This window comes from Leuciscus leuciscus, assembly GCF_965113295.1.
Source record: "Leuciscus leuciscus genome assembly, chromosome: 7".
In the NCBI taxonomy this organism is placed as follows: Eukaryota; Metazoa; Chordata; class Actinopteri; order Cypriniformes; family Leuciscidae; genus Leuciscus; species Leuciscus leuciscus.
In genome coordinates this window covers 28,832,037-28,856,412 of record NC_138731.1, presented here as the reverse complement: position 1 = coordinate 28,856,412, position 24,376 = coordinate 28,832,037, and the positions used below count along the sequence as shown (strand labels likewise).

General features: G+C 38.6%; 1 protein-coding gene across 1 annotated transcript; it reads left to right on the top strand.

The window, feature by feature from the left end:
- The first annotated feature begins 225 nt into the window (after window positions 1-225).
- Window positions 226-23,167, top strand: gtf2e1 (general transcription factor IIE, polypeptide 1, alpha). Its single transcript, XM_082176404.1, has 5 exons — window positions 226-322; window positions 1,303-1,897; window positions 20,012-20,213; window positions 20,804-21,036; window positions 21,949-23,167. The coding sequence occupies exons 2-5, from the start codon at window positions 1,450-1,452 to the stop codon at window positions 22,401-22,403; spliced, it is 1,338 nt and encodes a 445-aa protein (XP_082032530.1). The 5' UTR covers window positions 226-322; window positions 1,303-1,449; the 3' UTR covers window positions 22,404-23,167.
- The last annotated feature ends 1,209 nt before the right edge of the window (window positions 23,168-24,376 follow it).

Genomic DNA, 24,376 nt, shown 5'->3' with positions numbered 1-24,376 from the left:
GCATCCCGGTGGTCGGTATATTACACAGTGGTACCGAGACACAGCAAAATAGGTATTTAATACATATTTGTTGTTTGTTTTTTCCCCGTTTATTTATTTTAATATTTTTCGAGCTAAAATACGAACATTTATTTGATATATTTAAAATGTTAACTTATTTCAATAATTGATACATAATAATAACATTTTATATAATTATTATAAAATATTTTGAATTGTCTATGGACTTTTCAGCAACATCCTGTGCGTTACTTCCGCTGATCGTTAGCATGGTGTTGAACTAGAAAACTTGTTCTGTTCAAAAACAGGAGGAACATTTAAGGTTTGAGCTGCCTTTTTCCTATCGTTCAGCTTTTTATGCTGTTTGTTTTATTGGAGGTATTAATATAACGGCATGTTTCAATTTACTGAATCTCGATAATCTAATATTAAACTGCAGTGAGCTGTAACGTTACTGTCAGATTGTTTTAGTTAGATTCAGCGCATTTATTTCTTACATTCAGATTATTATGTACTTTTAGATAAATTCTGTGACTAATAAATAGTAAGTGTCTCTTCTTTCTTAAACTACAGTGGCTGAAACTGGGTCAAGATATTAATCTTAAAATTAGCTCCCTCACATTTGTTTCTAAGCTATCTTTTAACATGATTCATTGTTATTATTATGAAAACTTATCTAAAACCATCTTCTGGTTCTTTTAATGGTTTCTAGCTGGTCCAAACTGGTCATTTATGGTTCTTAGCTATCTGTATGTTTTGTCAGATGATCATCTTGGTCCAGCATGGCATGTTTCAATCAGCAACAAATGGCCTCCCAGATAAAGAAATTGAACGTTGTGAATTTAACTGATTTGAATGTCATTAAGGTGTTGTCAAGTTGGCTAACATAGATTGATCATAGATTGAAATTGTGAGAATGACTTCTCATGGGGGCATTAGTTACAAGGAGTTATAGTTATAAACAATAAAATAATAATGATTAGTAAATCAGTAATTTATTGCATTAATGATGTCATTGTTACAGCATAAAATGTGTTTATGAGTTTATAGCTGTCTTGAAGTTACATGAAAATAAGTATTTATTTTATAAGTATAAATAAATAATGTAAAAAAAATTCTGACAAATATAAAAGTATTTTGGTAAAAATAGCCATTTATAAGATTTGCTGGTCAAGGCAAGTTAACATCTGTAAAGTGTCAGTTTTTGCTATATTTTCTCTAACAAATAGAACTGTTGACATTTGGATGCACATACAGTTTTTGGATTATATGTACAAATTATCTCTTTTTTTTCTGTTACAGACCTACCTCCTAGTAACCCAAAGGCATCTACCTGAGCTGACCCTGCCTATAATCCACTCCTGTTCTTCCTGAGTACACTTTCTTTGTCTTGAAATACCTCCACGTCTCCTGCTTTTGCTGTCTCTCCATCTTTCCCTCCCTTCCATCATGACTGAGCCAGATCTGCTCACAGAGGTCCCTGCTTCTCTTAAACGTCTGGCCAAGCAAGTTGTCCGGGGTTTCTACGGCATTGAGCACGCTCTTGCGCTGGACGTGTTGATCAGGAACCCTTGCGTACGTGAAGAGGACATGCTGGAGCTCCTCAAGTTCGACCGCAAGCAGCTGCGCTCAGTTTTGAACACACTCAAGGCTGACAAGTTTGTCAAATGCCGTATGCGCGTGGAGACAGCGCCTGACGGCAAGACGACTCGGCACAATTACTACTTCATTAACTACCGGCTGCTGGTTAATGTGGTCAAGTACAAGCTGGACCACATGCGCAGACGCATTGAGACGGATGAACGCGACTCGACTAACAGAGCCTCCTTCCGCTGCCCCTGCTGCATGAACACTTTCACTGACCTTGAGGCCAACCAGCTGTTTGACCCCATGACTGGTGAGTATGAGAGGTAAACTGAGAGTTGGGAAGTGGGAGATTAGCTGAATTATTGTATTTATTTGTGGTTTTCCTGTTGTTCGAAAGTTGTAAACATGTAAGCCGAAGCTCTCCTTCTAGGATGTTTTATTAAAATACTTAATTAATGTGGCATTAGGGCGGATCTTTATGATGGTACATTCATGTACGGTATAGGAAAAACTACAGCTATATTAGTGGGCAGAACTGCGTTACTTTATTTGCTTATACACTACCATTCAAAAGTTTGGGTTCAGTATGATTTTTTTTATCAAGGACACATTAAATTGATCAAAAGTGCCAGTAAAGTATAATTTCTATTTCAAATAACAGCTGTTCTTTTAACACTCTTCTATTCTATTCGTCATGAATCCTAAAAAAATTTCTTGGTTCCCGCAAAGATATTAAGCCGCACAAGTGCTTTTAACAGTGATAATAATGCAAAATGTTTCCTGAGCAACAAATTACCATATTAGAATGATTTCTGGAAGATCATGTGACACTGAAGAAAAATTCAGCTTTGCCATCAAAGGAATAAATTACATTTCAAATGTATATTTAAATATAAAACCAGTATTTTGAATTCTAATAGTATTTCACAATATTACTGTTTTACTGCTTTTTAATCAAATAAATGCAGCCTTGGTGAGCATTAAAAAATATGTAATTTTCATGGAGCAAAAAATATTTTCTGAAATGTTTTAGGTGATGGGTAAGTGAGCAATGAGGAGTTATAAAATATATTATTGTACAACAGTTGTGTGATCATAATGTTGAAATCAATTAGAAAAAGCTTTCCAATCAAGAAGTATATTACTTGCGCTCACTGGAGTTTTCATGTAGACAATACAACTTTAAGCTTATAATTGGTATTTTAATTGCGTAATTTAAGTGTGGTTTTGTAGGAAGAATCCTGATTATATTTCTTAATACCTAGCTAATCTCAAAATTGGGGATTGTGTGATTCATCTAGAAGATCCTAAACCCATGTACATTAGGAATTGGAAAGATGTTTCTAAAATAGGTCTGTGCTTGATCTCTGGTATCTTCTCTTAAAGGGTTAGTTCACCCAAAAATGAAAATTCTGTCATTCGTCCATCCAAACCTGTAAGACTTTCGTTCATCTTTGGGAAACAAGATGAACAAAGGTCTTACAGGTTTGGAACGACATGAGGGTGAGTAATTAATGACAGAATTGAAATTTTTGGGTGAACTAACCCTTTAACAAGTGCTTAATACAGTTGAGATCCTTGATCCACAATGTGGCAGAACTGTATGCAGACACAGGATGGCAGCAGAGGTCAAAAGTTGTTATGCATTCAACAGATTAGAATGAACCTCACTTGGAGACTGATGCTGAATTGCGTCAGATTGCAGACAGTAATAACAGACAGGAATGAAAATGAAACTATTTTCATAGGTTTAAAAATAAACAGGCTGTAATCTCATAGAGACGGCTGTAAGGATTAGCATATCGCATTGACATCATCATCATCATGCCTTTCTGCTTCTGTGCCTACTGTTTTACAATTCTGACTTCAACAGCTGCTGATTTATGTACTTAGTGAAGTACACACACACACACACACACACACACACACATACATACACACAAGTGCTGCTCTTGACGTGACTAGCGTTATAATGGTTTCAGAGATGGAGTATTTGTGAAGCTTAGTGCACTGCTAGCCATCCCTGTTTAAGCTTTTATAATGGACTGAACCCAGAAAAACGGGTGTTAAAACGTAACATTGTAATTTTCCACCAGATATTTTCATCTAGGCTACATCTCATCAGCGGCTCAAGTTCAACATCGTGATGACTGTCAGCCATTGCGATGGATGATGGCATCATCTATCGGCCCAAACCTAAAAGATGTTTTGCAAAGTGTCTAGGGTATTGACTTAGGCCCAATGAAATGACATTAATGTGGTTTCATCATTTAAAGGAATATTCTGGGTGATTTTCAAACAACAGTGTATATAAACAAACAGGAAATGTTTACTGTAGGCTAATGGACTTAGACAAGAAAACCAGAGGGCTTTAACAGAAATCTGCAGAAATATTAAAGAAAATCTTCAGTAATAAAATGTGTGTAATAGGAGTTAAAGAGACTGCTGTAGATGGAAAAAATTCTAGTGTTACAACATAATTTCTGTGTGTTGAGTTGCTCCCCAGAATTATGTGGTTGTTATAATGTCTTTTTCTGGTATCCAAACGCAGTTATCAAGCAGAAGTTACTAGGTTTGCTTTTTAGCTGGTCATAATCAGTTTAACGTGCACTGTAAAATTATTCCATATTTCAAATTATGTATTTTGTATTATTCCATATTTTAAATTAAATTACGTATTTTGTGTAGCCTATTGCCAGTGGTGTGCTAGGGATAGGAGTCATGAGGAATTGAACAAATGAAACTGTTTTTTCCCTCAGTACTACTGAGCCATTACATCTGCTGATTCTTCAGCCTGATCAGTGTAGTGTAATTTTAACAAATGGTGATTCCTGAACAAATTACTCTGAGCCAGTTTTTTTCAGTGAATCAAAACCATACAGTGCAACCAGTGCAGTTTGATTCCTGAACAAATGATTCCTAAGAGCCGATCATTTTCAGTGAATCAACCATACAGAGTGATGACAAATGACAACTATACAAAATGTTTAATCTGATTCCCAAATGAATGTTATTTTTTTAAGTGATTCATAAACATAAAGGTCAACCACTATTATTGACAAAATCAGACTACAATGTTTGCGCTATGTTAGGGTTTTGTGGGAAAATAAGAGAATTGTGTTATTGTAATGTGTAATCCATTTCAATGTTCTTTTAAACTGAGCAATTTTGTCTATTCTATTCTGTTAGGCAATCTTATTGTCTATATTTATTTATAAATTATATATTATCAGCCTTCAGCCACCCTCTCTGAGATATCAGTACTGGAGCCTGTACCATGATGGTAGTTGAACAACAAACTCAGGATTAGTTTCGAGTTGACAAAACCAAACCAATCCAACCAGGCTTTGTTGGTACCATGATGCTAATCATCAACTTTCTCTGTCAACTCAGGCTTTGATCCTGAGTTTAGGAGTTTAGGTGTGACAATCAGTAGTGAACAGCCAATCACATGCTGAGAAAGAGTGAAACTGCGATTCATTTCTCGCGAGAGAAGCAGCGCAATTCACTTATTAAATAAAAGTATTAAAATAATAAACAAATTTACACAGCAAGAAGAAAATAGCTGTCTATGAAAAAGGACACCTATAAGAAAAAGTTGTATATCAGTGCAAGTAAAAGTTGTGAAGTTAGTTTATACAGTTGATAAAGGTATAGAGAGAATTGAACATTTAAGCTCACATGTAGTCATTGTTTAGCTTTATCTATTGATTCTAAAGTGTATTTATATTACCTTTATATATTTATTCATTTAAACTCTGCGTAATAATAATTGATGAACTAAAATTGTACATGTGTGATCAGTTAAGGGTACAATTACATAAATAATATCTTACAAAATGATTATTATTCTAAATAAGCATTACTAAAAGCCAGATGATTTTGTCTTTAAAAATCATTTGCTATGTAGTGACCTTTAATTTGGAGTAGAAACAGGTTGAGCGACTTTATCCTTTGCTCACAGCTGATTGGTCCAAGTTCGGTTTGCAACCTCTTACCTGGAGCATAACCTGTCCCGGACCAGGTTAGCCGTGGAGCGTAAGTTACTATGGCGATGAACACTGCTAAAAGCCAAACCACTTTCATAGTGCCTAAAACCCAGGGTGTGCGCAAACTAAACTGAAACACCTGGCTAGCCACCTAAACCGGCTCCATGGTGTAGGCCCCTGGTCTTAAAGAAGAAGAAAAAAACCTGTATTAGTGGCCACGCTGCTTGCTATGCTTCCATTGTAAGTGTTTTTGTGAAGTTGAAATTAATATGAACAGCCATATCACAGATGATGTACAAAGAACATTTTACCCATATTCCTTTAATATGAACTTTATCTTTCTCTTCTGTCTCTTTCCCTGACTTCATGTCATTCTTTCATCTGTGAGCTCTACCTGCATTTGTATATGTTGTTGCATAGGGGATATGAAAAGCATCTTGTACCCGATAGACAGGAGGAACTCCTCTCTGTATAGAAAGTATGTGTTTCAGAGAGTGATGGATACATGAGAGGAATAGACAGGAATAAGAGAGAGAGTTGGAGGGCTGAGAGCAGTGCCAGAGGTGAGTGATTAGTGTGTGAGGAATAGAAAGGCAGGTAAAGACCGCGTGGCACGTGTTCACCCTCACCTCTGCTGAAAGCAAACTGGCAGTCAGGGAGGCAAAGCTGTTGCTAGGATACACATCAGGAGGATTGGCGAGGATAGAGCAGAAGAACGGAACGGCCAACGATAGCAACGATACCTAACCCTGTGTAGACCCTGCCATTATAAACGCACTTGTTTCCCATGTTCTCTTCTGGACCAGTATACCTGAAAGGATTTTGTAAATATGAGTTTCATGATACACAGTGTTGTTTCTCCTCTGAGTAGGCTTAAACGTGGATGTTTTGGAATTGGCTGTTTTCACCCTGTGCTGCCTTTTTATGCTTAGGTGGTTTAGTTGCGTCTTAAAACAGTAGAGTGTATTGATCTGATTGGTCAAGCGCATCCAGGTCCCCCCTCGTTGAGCAAAACAAATTGATCTATGAAAATCTCTGTGATTGGTGAGGTGTTAGGGGAGATAAGGAGATCCGACAGGGTCAGGCTTGCACAGGTACAAGTCGCTCGCTGATCCTATCTTGGCATATCCTCACTCTGTCTCATTTCTGTTATCTCCCTGTAGCCTTCCTTCCTTTGAGTCGCACGTATGCATATAGCAGGGCCGTAACCACCAATTTTCAGAGGTTAAATAAAATGGGTATTTCAATTACCGATTCATATTATGTTAGGCATCTGCTATTTCATGCTATCAATAATTGGTAAAAGCACAAAGCAGTCTTTTTTTCTTTTTGCCGTCAGAAAGCAATCTCATTTCCAGTCTGCAAGTAGGGCTGGGAATACTAGAGTTCGATACTTTTTAGACATCGACCAAATTGCCTTCATACCATCGAGTATCAAATAATCTCTTGTCTTTCGGTACCAAATTTCGATATCTAAGGGGTTAGTCTCGTCATCATCGGTGAGACAATAAACACGCAGCATGATTGACTGTGGCAAGGCATCAAGGAAAAACCGAGCTGCAATCTTCCGGTCTCTCTCTTGAATCCAGCATGGAAGTGACTGCAATCCCATTGACCAGGGATCCCATAGAGGGGTGATTTTTATTTATTTTTATTTTTATTTCTTATTTTGTATAACTCATCTGTTTAAATTATATTAAGCCTTGAAGTTCTGCATAATTAAGGGCGTGTCCACTTGAGTGACAGGTGGATTGCAGCTGCTGTCACTACTAACAGTTTGTCTGCTGTCTCAGTCTGTTAGCCGTCACAGTCACATCACCTCAGCATTTTCGGTTATCCGAGAGTGACGTGCGGTGACGGGTAATATGTAATGTAATCTTGTTAAAAGGGATTTCATAAAATTGGTATCGAAAAAAGTATCGTTCAGGAACCGGTGTCAAAGTCAAGTTATCGGTATCAGTATCATTAAAAATCATTACAATTTAGTTTCTATAGTTCTGAAGTGTATGTTGATCAATAGAAGGAGACCAGGAAATTAAAAGATGTACTTCACAACAGAGATATCTTTATTCAGTGAGCACTTTATTTAAATGCATGCTATGCAACCTTGAACCAAGTACAGATAATTTTGTTTATTTAGAATTATTGAACTAGCAAAATTGCATAAAATTTGTTGTTCAATTTTTTTTATTTCAGCAAGGATGCATTAACATCATTAAGAGGGACATTTTGATTTTAAATAAATGCTTTTATTTGAAAATGTATATTCATCAAAGAATCCTGAAAATATATCATAGTTTTGACAAAAATATTAAGCAGCATATCTGTTTCAACATTTATAATAATAACAGTGTTTTTTAAACACCAAATCATGGGCTGAATTCACAAAATATTCTTAAGAATATAATTCTTCTTAACTGCCAATTTCTTCTTATTTTCTAACTTAGGGGAAAAAAAAGATAAGAATATTTTGTATTCCCAAAAACTTACTTTTCTTAAGAATGTTCTTATCTTTTTTTTCTTAAGATTGTTCTTAAGATAAAATTTAAGAAGTATACATATTCTTGAAAATAATGTTCTTAAAAATCTGAATTTAGATTTGAAAATTAGATCTGATTCTGAATATTTAATATTTATTAAATAGTAATTATTAAATAGAAATCATTTATAACATTAAAAATGTCTTCACTGTCACTTTTGATTAATTTAATGCATGCTTGAATAAAAGTTAAGTATTTTAGTTATATAATAAATAAATAATAAAAAGTTGGTGGTTTCGCTATGACACAAGGAATCCATAGACAATAGACAAAAACTTTTCAAAAGTTATTAGCATTAGTATAGCCATTTTTCACATCTAATGACCTGTAGGTTTCGATTTATCAAAGCTTGGCCGAGAGACAGCCTCTGTACCAATTTCGGGTCGACCTTAAGTTTGCTACATCATAACTTTTGAAAAGAAATGAATAAACAAAATCTGTTCCGTCATTTCTGTGCGGCTTGGTCCAAAGATCATCTGAGCCAATTTTTTTAAGAATTGGTGAAGATTTGAAGGAGGAGTAGTGAAAAAATGGAATACTGTACTTTTCAAAATGGCCAATACTGTAATGGGCAGCGTCTTAATGTAATATTATGAATGTAGTCAGCATGAAGAGAGGAATCGGGTGAATGAAAAGTCATTTTTATAGAACAAAGTGTTCAAAAGCTATAACCTTTCGAAAAGTGAATTTTTGCAGACTCCAAAATTGGTCAAATCACTATTCATTACCATCTCTACAATTGTGCCAAATTTCATCATTTTCTCATGTTCCGTTCATAGGGCCGTCATAGACTCCCATTCGGGAGGAATAATGAGAAAACTATAGGATACAATAGAGTTTACTTCCCTTTTGGGGCTTGGCCCCTAAAAAATCGTTTCAACTGCAAACTTTTCAATGGTACGTGGTTAATACTTACGTTTTGTGGTTGATCAGTAATTTCCAAAGGCTTTGCATAAATGCTATAGATACGCCCATCTGGGCATTTACTACAGACACTGCTTATCCAGTGCAAATTGCTGATGATCATTCCAGATGTTCTGAAAAACTAATCCTTTCTGAATGGGGTTTAGGTACTGTCTATAGAGCTTAACTTGTATTGAATCCAGAACATTTCTCTATATACAGTCATATACAGTTCCTCAAAGAAGAACAACAATCAATTTTTTTACTGTATTTGTATTTTAATTATTATTATTGCTTTATCTCTGCTGTAATTTGAATCAATGTGGTGCATTTGTCACTGTTGCACAGACAAAACTTTATCCTCTCTCAAATGCTGAAATTATGCTGTATTCATCTTTTAAGGGATGATCACAAAAGTCCTTTTGTTCTTTGGCGTAGACAACTGAACAATGCGCCGTCCTGCTTTCAAAAGAGCTCTGAATCACTGGTGAGAGTGCTATGTAATTTAAGCCAGACCTATTCATATCTCATAGATAATACAAAAACTATCAACACAAAGACACCAGCCCACTTCTCACCGACAGAAGCCTTAATGTATGCCACCACGCTAACAGCGCTGCGCCATGTTCCTTTAGATCACTGCGACAATGTGTGTATGTGCCGGCCTGCTGCACACTTTGCCTAAAAACAAAGATAACAACCGGAGTGTGTGCATGTGTCATATTACTAATTGTCCAGGCCTTTGGATTTGATTTCTCTCTACAAATTACTGTTGGCTGGGGAGCCTCCAATGACATGGGAAGAAAAACGGATACCTTTTATTTGATATACTAGTATTTTATTTACTAGTATTACTATTTTACTATAACTTCCCTTTATCTGCAGCTGTGGGTCAGTGATTCTTTTTGTCTCCCTCCATTTAACATGCAATAAATAAATAACCACTTTCCTAGCATTAAGATCCTTTTGAAAGGTAATGTGAATTTAGTCCAGTGATCCTCCATCTCTCTTCTGTCCTTCTTGTCTGACTAACGTGCCAGTGGGTGTGGCCAAAGATGTGATGTAGAAGTAGGTTGATCTGATATTGCACAGGCGATCTTTCGTTACACTATTATGTCATAAAGTGACAAAATACTAGGGGTGTGACGATCTCGCGAGACTAAAATGTGACGAGATTTCTCGTCGAGGGAAAATCTGTCTCGCGATATCGCCATGACAGAGCCTGAGGGTGAAATTACAAATAAGCAAAGAATATGCCACCGCTACATTCACATTACATTACGGTGCCCACTGCCTCCACTGTCGTTTTTGCTGTTTTTATAAAAATAAAAACTATTGTAAACGTCTGCTCTGCTCATCCAGCACGAGTTTCAATCGCACACAGTGCAGCAGGAATCACGGTTCACTGATCGTGTGACAGTGAAAACTGATTCGTTGCGCAACAGAACCTAAGCGTTTGAGAAATGTCTTATATTGTAGAATGCGCGCTCAGCACCGCTGCACCTTATACACAGAGTGCGTGCGATCACGAATCCAAAAGTGAAAGTAAAACATGAGCTCTGCTAAATACAAATAGTCTGTCTCCCAATATATATTGACTGACAGATATTGAGATAGTTTACTGGCAATCCAACTTTGATAAGTTCTAGTACATGTCATCAGATAGATCAAACTACCCACTGCCTCACGATACCTTTTAGGATCAACAGGATCATCATCACTGTTGTAGTCAAGCTTTTGCTCACATGGTGTTGACCTGGGTTTACAGTCTGACATATTGAATCTCTCTAGTACCTTTAAAAGGTACCTTTTCTGATTCATTTTCACGAATCCTTCATTCTGATGAAAATCAATTCCTAGGAAATATTTGAGTTTTCCCAGATCTTTCATTTTGAATCTTGCTGTCAGCATCTTTTTCACACAATTCAGTAAATCATTGGTACTGGCTGCAATTATCAGATCATCAACCCAGATTACTACAATCTCTTTCTCTTTTTCAGTTTGTTTACTGTACACACAGTGGTCAGCTGAATTCTGAACAAAATTATTCTCACTGAGGTAGTCATGTAACATTTTGTTCCAGTTTCTACCTGACTGTTTTAAACCATACAGTGACTTGTTTAGTTCTAGACTAGTTTATCACCTATGTCTGACTTCACTTCAAACCCTTCTGGCTGTTCCATGTAAATCTCACAGTCAATTGGAGCATGCAAATAGGCAGTTTTTACATCCATCTGGTGGAGGTCAAGATCATAATGTGCTGCCATTTGCATTAAGGCATGTACTGAAGTGATATTTGCTTTTGGTGAGAAAGTCTTTTTGTAATCTACACCCATCACTTCAGCTTTTGCTATATTTCTGGCCTTGCATGCCTCAGTCTCATCTGCATTGTTTTTGACAGCATAGACCCATCTACCCCCCACTGCATGTTTACCTTCAGGTAGTGTAGTTAGAGTAAATGCGTCATTTTCCTTAAAGGGATACTTCACCTCTGGAAAGATGAATGTGTATTTAAAATGGGTCATTTATGTAGAAGAAATGTGAAATTATTTTTGAATTTGGAGCTTTCTAGACTGAGAAAAGCCAGAAAATTTATTTTTGGCTTATGTGGATGAAAGACAACAGCTCCCAGAATGCACTTGCTTCGCTGCCCTAGGAGGCCACTCCCAAGCCACGCCTACCGGTAAGAGAGTGCAGTTTAAAACAACAAGGCTAGGCTACTAGTGAGTCTCCGTGACGAGTGCCCAGGATTTCGAGATCGCCCAAAATGTCCGGGATTCGGCTTTTGCGTTCTACAGTCGCCATTCATTATGTTTACTGTGGCGAGCAGGACGAGACTGAGGGCCGTGGGAGAACGATGAGTGGCGGGTGGCGTGATTACTGAGATGCACCGGTCTCGTATCTCTCACGGAGGAGTGGGAATTTTCTTAGCAATGTTAAAACGCACATCAACTGATCACTTGTTTATCGTTCATGTAAACACTACATTCAGATTCACCAATCGGAATGAATTCAGTTAGATTGAAACAAAAGGAGTGCATGTAAACAATGAATGGCGACTGCAGAAAGCAAAAGACATTCCCAGACATTTTGGACGATCTCGACGGCCGGACATGTCCGGGAAAAAGAGTATGGTAACCCCTACTACTCAGCTTTCTCCACAGAACAAGAGCCTGCTAGCTTAGCTTCCAAAAAAAGATGGCTGACACTATGTGTACATTCTGTGAGGGAGATCCCACCCTCTATGGGCGGGTTGAAAACATGCGGGACAGCCCCTACTACTGGCTGTAGTCTTTAGCCTCTGGCCCAAAAATCCTCCGATGACGCAAAATTAAGATTTTTGCGTCATCGGAGGATTTTTTCTAGACAAAAAATACATAAATCTCTCATCTCAGGGGGATATGAGGGTGGAAAGCACGGTAATTCGAAAATACTACAGGTTTTCTACTAATACAAAGCTTAATGCTAAATCCTGAAGTATCCCTTTAAGGGAATCCGTTTCAACTTTCATGGCCCTAGCCCACATCTGTGATTTACTTGAACTCATAGCGTCCTTGAATGTTTGTGGTGGTACGTCACACACTCTGTAACAGAAGTCCACATTGGTCAGAATATGGTCATCACATTCAACATCAGAAACATAATCAGTCTGTGATCAGCTACCTCTGTCTGAGCACCACCCTGATTTTTAGTTTCCTTTTGAGGTCTAACAGTCTCTTCTGGGTTCTGATCAGTCACATTTTCTTTTGACTGGGAGGATACACATCTTTCCCCATGGAAATCATCATCTGACATTGAAATGTCAGTCTGTGTCTGGTGTTCAGTAACACATTTTGTTACAAATCTATCAAGCCTGTGCTTGAACTTTTCCTGTGTCTGGATAGACCAGGTATGCAGGGCTGTTTTCTTTTTCTCCTGTTTGTATGCTTAACATACTGAACCAAAAACTCTCATTTTTGAAAGATCAGGTTTTCTCCCTGTCCGTGCATAGTATGGGGTTTGCCGTATTCTGCCATTGTAGCACCTGTTGCGAATTACTGCAGCAGTCATTACAGCATACGTCCACTACAGCATACGTCCACAACATCTTGGGTAGATTGCTCTCTAAGAGCATACATCTTGCCATTTCAAATAGCGTTCTCCAATTTCTCTCAGCAGTCCCATTTTGATGGGGTGAATATGCTGAGGTCTCATGTCGAACACAGTTCTTGCTTAATAGAGACTGAAACTCTTTTGCCGTAAATTCTGTGCTGTTGCCTGATCTAACACACTTTATAGTCACATAAGGGGCTGTATCAGCGAGGAACTTTTCAGTAGCTTTCACAGTGTCACTCTTAGCTTTTAGAAAATAAATGCCAGTAAATGCCAGCGCATACTTGAAACTGTCTTTAGCTACTGGGCCAATAGGACCAGCTAGATCTGTGTGCACTAGTTCAAGTGCAGCTTTAGCTCGTGTGTCAGGTTCCCTTTTTCTACTCTGAACAAATTTACCTTGTGTGCAAACCTCACAGTTTAGGTTCGATTTATCAATCTTATTCTTTCCCTTGATTTTCATTCCCTCAACTACATCTTGCAATTTGGAAACATCATCATAATTGCAGTGGCTGAGAATCTCATGCCAGGTTTGAGTGTCATAACATCCGTTACAACTATCATTGTCCTCGTTGACAATGTTCAGATAGTACAGTCTGTTATTCTTGAATGTGAAATTTAGTACCGCTCTTGTGAATGAGTTCATTACATCCTTGTTGAAAGTTGATCGAAGCTCCATTCGTCGTTGCAGCTTTAAAAGAGAAGATGTCCTGCGGGTACGATGGGATGTACAACACGCTCCTCAGCATCGCCTTTACCTGTTGTCCCTCGTTGTCAATCAGACACACCTCCGCATCACCTCTTTTCAGCGCCTCTCTGCTCGCTCTGGTCCCGTCAGCCAACTCAATGTAGTGTTTCTCCGGCTGGAATTTGTCATTAAACTTTTAGAATATGTCTGTAATAATGTGCGATGTCGCACCAGTGTCAACCATTAGTCCCTTTCGTTGTACACTGTAGAATTCGCAATCTCTCTCTCTAAAGACAAATGTGTGTTCGTCGCTACATTGGCTACCCTCGTGTCCTTTTTATCAGCGGCTTGTTTAACATTCTCTCTTTTTGCGTTTGCAACTTTCATCTTTGTGCGTCAAGCTTTTACAGTAATTTCACCACAGTCTTTTGTGATTTTGGGTCGGGCAAGCACAGGCTTTGTGCCCCTTTTGACCGCAGTTAAAGCACGTAAAGTCCGAGTCTGCTGACGTTAGTCGTTATTAGTTACTTAAAACATTTCAAAATGCACCTGCAGACTATTTTTTCCAATCATGAACTTTGTCATTGAGGATTTCTATAAAATATTGTGCAAAAATCTCGTCTCGTCTTCGTGAACCCAGTCTCGTCTCGTGAGATAAGTGTCTCGTCACACATTTATCAATTTATGACCCCTTTAACTGCTAAACTGCATCTTGCTGCTTCTCGCCATGTTGATGATACCCCATGTTGGTTAATACAGAACACATTCTTGTGTTTAAAGAAGGCAGACTTAGTGCAGCAGAAAGGAAAAGACTGCATGGTGCCAGGACGCGTTGACACGTTATCTTAAAAACACAGCGCTCATGTACAAGATGTTAAAGAAGCAGCGTCTTGCTGTGCAAAATGCAGTGCAGCGGTCAAAGATCTACACAAAAAAACTAAGTGTAATGGCAAAACTCATTTCTGTGTTTAAAAATGAGAAGCACAGGGCAGTGGAATGGAGAAAAACACTTTTTATAAAAATAAACGCAACAGTCAAAGATGTTCAATCACGTTTAAATCGGAAAAATTGGAAAAGCAGAGTGTTTTTGTTTAAAAATGCGAGAAGCAGGGTAGTTGAATAAAAAAACAAAACATCTAGAGATGCATTGGATCGATTAAAACGAACCCTGGTACGATTGCTCTGTTAGTGCGGTTCATTTAAATAAGTATGAACGCTGCCATCCAAAGCAAACCCTGGTGTGCACCAAACAAGAGGGACAAGACCGCTGAAAAGATGGGTCTTGGTCCGCTTCCAAACTAACTCTGGTGTGGTACGAATTAAATATTAACGCAACATGGACCAAAGACATGTAAATGACATTGTCACAAGATGCAAACCTAAAAGACACACTACTCAAGCATACCTGTTTTTTCTTGTCATAGTCGCGATGTTGCCCATCACAGTTCGGTGTGGATGCCTGGCGCTATTTTGACTCCTTTACTCTCTTCACGAGTTCTTAGCTGGTCAAAATACCATCATATGTAGGCTACGCACATAAAAGGAGCGCATTTAGCCTAGCAAACAGCATTCTTTTGGATTTTCGGTAAATTCCGTCGCAAAATATACGTAATAAAAGCCAACCAATCAGGTTGTGAACATATCCCTATGTCTTTAGGTTTTTTAAAATGTTTGTTTTTATTTTGGTCCAGACCAACGTAACCAAGTGAACCGAACTACAAGTGTGAACACACCCTAAATGTTGAACTTCTGTTAACTTGAGCAACATGTTTTTAGAATCCCTTTGTTATGCGCAAGACACTGAAAAAGTGAGCGCAACGGTCAAACATGTCAAGCTAGTGCATGTTTACATAGGAAAAACAATGTAAAGGCAGTGCTGTGGAATGCATTCAAAACGAATGGTCCCGAATACATCTGCCATTTTAAGCCCTTATTCCTTCACTACATGATGTTTGCATGTGTTTAAAAATGCGTCTTGATATCGCCTCATCTTTATTTAGACATTTAAAATGTAGCCTGTTATCTCAGCATTCTTTATCGCTTGTGCTTTTTCATTCCTTTTCTGTGTGAGGACATGCAGACAGGGCTTGTCAATATTTCCTCTGGAGCTGTGTCAAATGTGATGAAGACTTTTTTCTTTTTTTTTATCTTCCCTTCACCCGAATGTTATTTCTTTTCTTTTTAACAGCCTCTCTCTCTCTTTGTGCTCATCAAATTGTTTTCTTTTTCGCCCTCCACTCCTGTATTGGCAGAGAAGACATCTGTAGTAAAAGGGCCTAGCTGGAGGTGATTGTTTTTCAGTAGCGCTTTCACAGATTTTGTTGTCAACTTTCCAGCAAAGCTTTTAAAATGGAAATTGCGGTGAATCGTTTACTCGTTCGATTCCCCTCAAGGCCAGAAACTCGGAAGCCTTCATGCACTCAGCACAACAACATGAGATTATTTCAGCGTAAAATGCATATTGCTGGTGTGTGTTTGTGATATCAAAACATGAACATGAATAGAATGACATTCTAAGTAAAAAGCTACAATTAAAAGTAGCTCACAATATCAGCACCATCTGTGACTGACCATTAAATGCTAAGTAAACATTTGTAAAATATATCAAGGCGTGTATTTTATATTCAGCTAGTAGCCGGTGTACACCACACACTCATACACCGGGCCCTGCTGTGTGTGTTCTTGTCAGAAGGCTGTAAATAACTTCAGCAGCAGATGGCAAACCAGACCAGATTCGCTTGCTGTGGAACCGCTAGTGAAGGCTGGTGCTGAGTGTGTGTTTGTGTATGTTTGTCCTTGTGTCTGTGATTGTTCTTCCTCTTTCCTCTTTCAATAATATTAGATGGTCAGCAGTGGGTTTAGCTCCATCCTCTAGATGGCATTCAATTGTAACTATAATTAGGCCACAACCTGTTACTATATATATGTATGCATATATGTGTGTGTGTGTGTATACGCTTCACATCAGGCAAAATGAGAAATGCATATACATACTGTATGCATATGCATTTCTCATTTTGCCTGATGTGAAGCGGAGGGTGGTTGCCTCAGCTAGCCGTGGATTATCCCGCAATACCATAGTCATTTGCCAGCATTGACAACTTAAATCTGTTATTAATGTTTGCTGCGCAATATTTGATTGGAAGGGTAAAATTGCTGGTCATTTTCATCAGTTACAGCTCGTTAAATCTAGAATTCTGCAAGCTTTGAATCAGACACAGAGATAAAGTAGTGAATAAGATTATATTTATTCGAGTAAATGAATTATTGCATTTATTTGAATTATAGAGAGAGAGAGAGAGAGAGACTTGTATCTGCGTCTGTTCAGCGTCTCTCTCTATTAATAACGAAGCTGTGAGTTTAATTGCTTCAAAATAGTGATGCAACCCCCTCTTTGCTGAGAAATATAATGTAGCGATTCAGTAGCAAAGCTATTTTATTACTAAAAGTCACGGCAGCGTTGATAAGTTTCTGTGCTCCTGAATGTTTCTGTGTGCACCGCGCGATGCGCGCGTGTGTGCGCGCGTGCGTTTCAATTAAAACAGCCCATTTAAATAGAACAGTGATTAACTTATGGCGCTTTTCCACTGCATGGTATGGTTCGACTCGGCACGGAACGGTTCGGCTCGCTTCGCTTTTCCACTGTGTGGTACGACTCGGCTCGGTACGGCACGGTTCGGTTCGCTTTAGCTCGGTTGCTTTTCCACTGCAGTTAGTACCGCTTCTAATGGCGCTCTTCCACTGCATGGTACGGTTCGGTACGGCACGCTTTGGCGCTTTTCCACTGCATGGTACGGTACGGCTCACTTATGGCGCATTTCCACTGCATGGTACGGTACGGTACGGCTCGCTTTAAATGGTACCACCTCTGTTGGGGTTCCAAGCGTACCGTACCGATACTAAAATGTGACGTGGAAACACTGCAGATCACTGATTGGTCAGACAGAATCATCACTACCAGCGTCATTGTATTTACAACACGAGACACTAAACCCTAGATTTAAATAGCCAGTAGACAACAGCCAACGCTGTAGCGCCTGTTTTAAAAGTATTTGCTTCAAAAAAATTGTATAAACTTAAAAAAAAGAAATGGCTGAATCGTGGTCAGTGGACGAGGTGCAGACGTTCCTCTCGTTGGTTGCCGAGGAGCGGATGGGGAAACCCGGAATGAAAAATTCGCATTTAATATGATGATGTCATGGCAGTAGAGACGGCAACTATAACGATCAGTCCCACCCACTTTGAAGCGGTACTAACTGCAGTGGAAAAGCAACCGAGCTAAAGCGAACCGAACCGTGCCGTACCGAGCCGAGTCGTACCACGCAGTGGAAAAGCGAAGCGAGCCGAACCGTTCCGTGCCGAGTCGAACCGTACCGAGCCGAACCGAGCCGTACCATGCAGTGGAAAAGCGGCAAAAGTGGGTGGGACTGATCGTTATAGTTGCCGTCTCTACTGCCATGACATCATGCCATGTGCCGAGAAATAGCGTGAAAAAATAGAAACAGGCCCTTAAAGCAGACACTGTAAAATGTGTCAAAATATATGTTTTCTGCCCTTCATCAGCTCCTGTGATGATGAGGATAGTGAGGAGGATCAGGAGAGAGATGAGAGTGTTGAGTCCGCGGTAAGCAGAACTACTTTCAAAACACTAGGCTCTGTCATGAGTGCAGGAACCCATAACCCAGTTACAGATCTGCACATCTGCATATATAGTTGACGATTACCGCAGTTCACCAGAAGTTTAATGAGAGGCGTTTGTAAACCATGTTTTCCGCCAAAATAAAAGATCATGTGCTCATCTCTTTAAAGTACAGAAATTGGTACAAAACTAATTATGAAAGTTTCCTTTATTTTTTAGTGCATTTGTTTTACAAAATGTGGCTATTACTGTCATTGGATTAATATTATAACTATTATTATGTAGTAGTGTAAATAGACACTGTAACTAAAAGAGGTTTGAATTTCTCTGTTTAATTTGCACACTGAATATGGGTTGGAGGAGCTTTTAATTTTGAACTCTCAAAGTGCACCAGATTGATGAATTTAACATTTAAAATGCACAACATTTTCTCACGGGGGAGCATGCCCCCCAACCCCCCTAGAAGACCCGAGGTCCACCCACCACAGATTTAACACAAATCCTGTGAGAAACACTGGTATTGCTAAACCAATGCAGCTTATAGCTTTTCCTTTTAGGATTCATGACTGTGGAGTGTAGTTCAAATGTATTAATAAAATGTCAATATTTTACTTATTTCATCTGTTAACTCTCACTCGTTCCTATACTCACTCATAACATTAGTGGTTTTAAGGAATAGGAGTTGGTATGCATATATTTAAGGGCGTGCAAAGATGGGTGGTGTTTGTGATCATATAGTGGGCCAGTCTGGGCCAAAATGCCCGGGCCGATTTTTTTGGTCCCAGTCCAGCCCTACATTATAAATAACTTAGCAACTACATGTCAATTAGCTCTCAGAGTATTAGTTTACTGTTATGTTAGGGTTTGTAGAAATGTACTTGGAAAGTTATTTATAGTTAGTAGAATGTCTAAAGTGGACCAATCGAAATAAAGTGTTACCTTACTGTTTTTAAAAAATTCAAATAAATTCAGCTTTGGTGAGCATAAGAAAAAAAAAAAAAAAAAAAAAAATATATATATATATATATATATATATATATAATTCCAACCCCAAACTTTTGAACTATATTGTATTTGTAAAATATTTATTTTATTTTAGACTCAATTGTCAGTATTGACCAATTCAAGTATACACCTCTAGCCAGACTGATTTGTTGTTGGTTTGAAAACTTTGTATGTTGAAGACAACATCTCACCCCCCTTGCCACTGACATTAGTGGTCCTTGGTTTGAGACCAGCAGGTTTGAAAGGCAGAGTCAAATTTTCTGTCCCAGAACTGGAAACGCCAGAGGATGGGGGCCAGATTGAACACTGGCTCCAGCTCCGCAATTGGCACCATTTCTGTGGGAAAAGGGGACATGGAATCCTAGAATTTGGAGCCCCTGGCTAACTGGGAACTGGAGATATGGAGCCCCTTGACAGGAAAATATTTTCTAGGCTCCTACTTCTAAACAGAGTTACCCAGAGGCACCAAACATTGTGGATGAGGTGGTTAAGGCTCATGGATGATGAACACTGTTACTGTTTCAACACTTGATATTTTGTATCTAAGACCTTTTCCTCTCAAACACAGGAACATTCCGCTGTACCTTCTGTCAAACAGAAGTAGAGGAAGACGAATCGGCTGTGCCAAAGAAAGATGCCCGCACTCTGGTGGCACGATTTAATGAGCAGATTGAGCCCATCTATGTATTGCTACGAGAGACGGAGAACATCAACTTATCTCATGACCTTCTGGAGCCCGAACCGTCAGAAATCCCAGCCCTGAAACAGAGGTCAGCACAGAGTTCAGTGGCCAGTTATATGCAGAAGACTTTGGTTATAGTTAACTAAAACTATTTAAATAATTTCTTTATTGTTATTTGAAATAAATCTGAAATAAAATGAAATATAAATATTAGATGAAAAACTTAAATGAAAAATAGAAATGTTGCATTGGCAACTAACTGAAATAAAATTTCTAAATAAAAGTACTAAAAAAAAAAAAAAAAAAAAAAAAAAATTAAGCTAAATCGAAATATTAAAGGTATAGCGGAGGATGTTTTACTTCCTGGTGGGTAGTCTAAACTATTGGTCCTCCTAATTGTCAATCATTCTGGTGAATCAATCAAACTTTTCAAAAAGTGGAGAGGGCGGGTCTTATCTAAAATTTGGAAAGATCCTCCGCTATACCTTTAAGCATACTAAAATATCCCAAAAATAGACCATTTATTTTTAACCTATTTTTAACCCTTTATCTGCTTTGATGCATTTTTCCACTTTTAGTGGATGCTAATTTAAAAAAAATTTCATAAAGGGTGCCCAGTATAAGTCAGGTTTATGTTATACATAACTTTTTAGTAATTCACCTCTGCTTTTTTCACAGTCGGGAGCGGGCCGCCCAGTCTGCAGCAGCAGCTGCTGGGGCTGATCGAGAAACATGGAAAACCAAAGGCTCGTCGTATGACCTCTACACACAGAATGTGGTCATCAGCATGGAAGACCAGGAGTCTCAGCCTGGTCAGACCGCTGAAGGCAAAGCCCCCAAAGAGAGGCCCATATGGCTGACAGAAAGCACGGTGCAGGGGGCGTACAGCGACGCGGATGCTTTGAAGAACTGTGAGTCACATTAACTATATTGTATCATTATGAAAGCATTATTTCTGGTCATGGCTGCATATTAACACTGTTTTTATGTATTTCATGATTTTCCTGCTTATTTTTTATTCATATTCCTTGTTGGTCTGAATGCATAGTCAAACTAGGGATAAGGGTGAGGGCTTTATTTGGTTGAAAGGGATATTTCACACTATTGTCACTCGAAACATCTTTGATTTTCTGTGGAACACAAAAAGAGATATAGCGGAATATCCAAGCTGCTCTTTTAATACAATGTATTAAAACATGACAAACAACATGACAAAAGCAAATAGGACCCATTATAGTCAGTGATGCTGTCTACACTGGACACGACAAATTCCCAAATGTAAACTGATGCCCAATTCTATTTTTGATGTACTCAGAGCTTGCGCTACTTCTGACTTGTAGAGCAAATAGATTTGCAACAGTCTGCTGTCACGTCCAGCTACGCAGCTTGACATGACAACTGTCAAGTCTTCAATAGCCATAAAATAGCTTTTTGTGAGAAATATACAGATTTAAAGTTGTTGTTCACTAAGTCTTGACTTCCACCCGCTCAAATCATGATATGGTCAAAAATATACATTTTGCATATTTAACACCATTTAAAGGAGGCTGAAAAGAAACCCAATTTAAACTTCAATGATTCTTGGAATTGTAGTCAATAATAGGTTTGAATGTATGGAAGTGTGAGTGGAATTTGAGAACTAGGATGGAAGGAAAGATTGTCATCAAAAAACAACTTAAATTATGGCCTGTTTCTTATATAATGCTATAGTTTGGTTTTAGAAAGGAAAGAATAGTAAAAAAAAAGTTAAAACAAAAAAAGATCGCATCTGAATTTGCTGTGGGTTTTTTATTCTTCTTTTTCCTCAAATTTTTACACACCAGCTGGCGAGGACCCCATAGAAACCCAGGAGGGCACGGCTGGAAGAGGAGCCGCACAGGATGAGAATGAGGAGGTAATGCAGGCTTTACTCATTCACGAGAAGAGGAGCGGAGTCGGTCCAGGAGGTGCCGTCGTCTCCAGACCGACCGTTCCAGTGGCCAACGCCAGCGACTCTGACAGCGATACCAGCGAATCGGATGAGGACTCTTTGCCCCAGGCTCCAATCCACATGGCGCACAATGCTACAGCTCTGCGGCCAGGAAAACAAGAGGATGAGGACGAAGATGATGAGGAGTTTGAGGAGGTCGGGGATGACCCTGTGGTTATGGTAGGGGGAAGACCCTTCTCTTACAGGGAAGTAAGCCAGAGACCCGACCTGGTGGAACAGATGAGCGCCCAGGAGAAAGAGGCGTACATTGAGATGGGCCAAAATCTCTTCCAGGACATGTACTACTGAGCTCATCATGTCTGTCTGCATAACATTCTTTCTTTCTGCATCTTGCTTGTGCCCTTTTTTCACAGGATGCAGTTTCGATCTGTCTCCTTTGCACACTTAATCTCAAACGGTGTTGTGCGACGTGCCAGAGCTGAGAAATGTAGTGTTATACCCTTTGACTGTTCTTTTTACTCAACCCTCTGTCATATTCATATACAAAACTTCTTTGGTGCCAGTTATACTGCAGTATCACGGTTGTAAACAAGAGTGTCATACACTGGCAAACACACTTGCACTGCTTCTTTTTTCAGTATGTTTGTGGTCTCGCCATTTTCAGAGACTTCCAAACAAATAAGTGTTACTGCGGTGACCTCTAGGACGGTTTTACTCAAAAGAAAACCCCAAACCGAAGGGTTCTCAGGCTTTTCTGACATGATTTACTTCTGAACGACAGAAAGTGACAGACTCTGTTTTTCTCAAAGCTACAGAGAAATTTCCGCATCTTCTTGCTTTCGTGTCTTTTTCCAACAGTATTTAACAGGATTTGCAGTTTGAAAGACAAGCAATTTTATTTTTTCGACTGACTGCCTTGACGTGATATTAAATGGAGTTTTGATGAGATATGGTTAAGAGTGATTACTTTCCTTTCACAGCAGAAATTAGCACTTTTTTTTCTCTGATCTCTGCCTCAGTGGACATTACTTACTTCAGTTTATCCATAAATGGATAAAGTATGTTTGTTGAAAGTTTGTTTTATAGTAATAAAAAGCTGTGTAAAAACGTCAGTTTGTTTATTCATGAATCTGTGCATGCACGCAACAACCTCAACCCCAAAGATGAATGAAAAGATGAGCTTCATCCTGCTGTTATATAACGTTTTACTGTGTTTATTTTGTCTAGAACAGCAGGTGGTTTTTGCATTGACTGTTTCCCCCCAAAAATTGAATTGACCTCTTATGTGTGATCATGTAATTGAATTGGGAACAGAGTCTCCGGGGATGTGCTTTGGTGCAGCTGTGGATGAGATGATGCTCGGATGAGACGATGCGGGAGATCAAATCTGTGGTGCGTAGACGCGCAGCCAGAGAGAAAACTGGCAGTGTGGAGTCAACTATGGGTGTCTTCAGATCAGAGCAGAAGGTGTGTCTAAATGTAGGGGGCGGGTCTAAAGGTAATGAACTGGAAGTTATGGGTTTCAAAATCTAATTTAATCTTTGAAATAAAATGTTTTGGAAACCTGAAGAAAAAAAAGAATGCTATGACAGAAAGCGAATGACAAATATTTGAGCTTTTGCACTATTTTGAGGTAACTAGTCAAGTATAAACAATTTTGTGACATTTACCGGCGGTTATAAAAGGTCAGATGCTGTTGTCTCCATTGAATCATTCTCAATTCCTACTGGAAAACATTTTCCCTCTGTTTGTTTTTATTACATTTTAACTGGGTTTACGCAGCTCGAGTTCTGCAAGGCATGTTTTTTTTCTTCACCTTTTCACTTAAAATGTTATACTGATTATATAGTTTATTGATATTAAATTAAAGAAAAATTTCAATGCTGTCACAGCCTCACCAAAAAAAAACCAACATATCTTTTCATTATTTTTGAATTTAGTTGTATTTAATGGAGAAAAAATGGGAAAAGATTATTTTATGCACCTTGGTGTCAATTACTCAACCAACAAATAATATTTATTTCCAGAATGCCAGTGGACAAAAACATGGTTTGTGAACATTTAGACTTTAGAAATTATATTTGGAGCCCCTGATGCAAGTAACATTGTGAATATATAATTTTGTGCAGAATTCTGTGAGAACAAATGTGATCAGGTCTACCAATGAGACTCCCAAAAAGAGAGCAGAAGTGTGTACTGTGTATGCTAACTTTCACAAGGAAACGTTTCAGCTGAATTCCGTTACCATGCCAAAACCTCTGTTTAACATATAAATGAATCTCAAATGAAAAGGCTTTTATTGGATTTTACATATTTATGAG

Bases quoted from the DNA above. Each gene is read 5' to 3' on its own strand.
- gtf2e1 (XM_082176404.1), top strand. From the start codon at position 1,450: ATGACTGAGCCAGATCTGCTCACAGAGGTCCCTGCTTCTCTTAAACGT. The intron at 1,898-20,011 runs GTGAGTATGAGA...TCTCAAACACAG, and splicing joins GCTGTTTGACCCCATGACTG to GAACATTCCGCTGTACCTTC. The intron at 20,214-20,803 runs GTCAGCACAGAG...CTTTTTTCACAG, and splicing joins ATCCCAGCCCTGAAACAGAG to TCGGGAGCGGGCCGCCCAGT.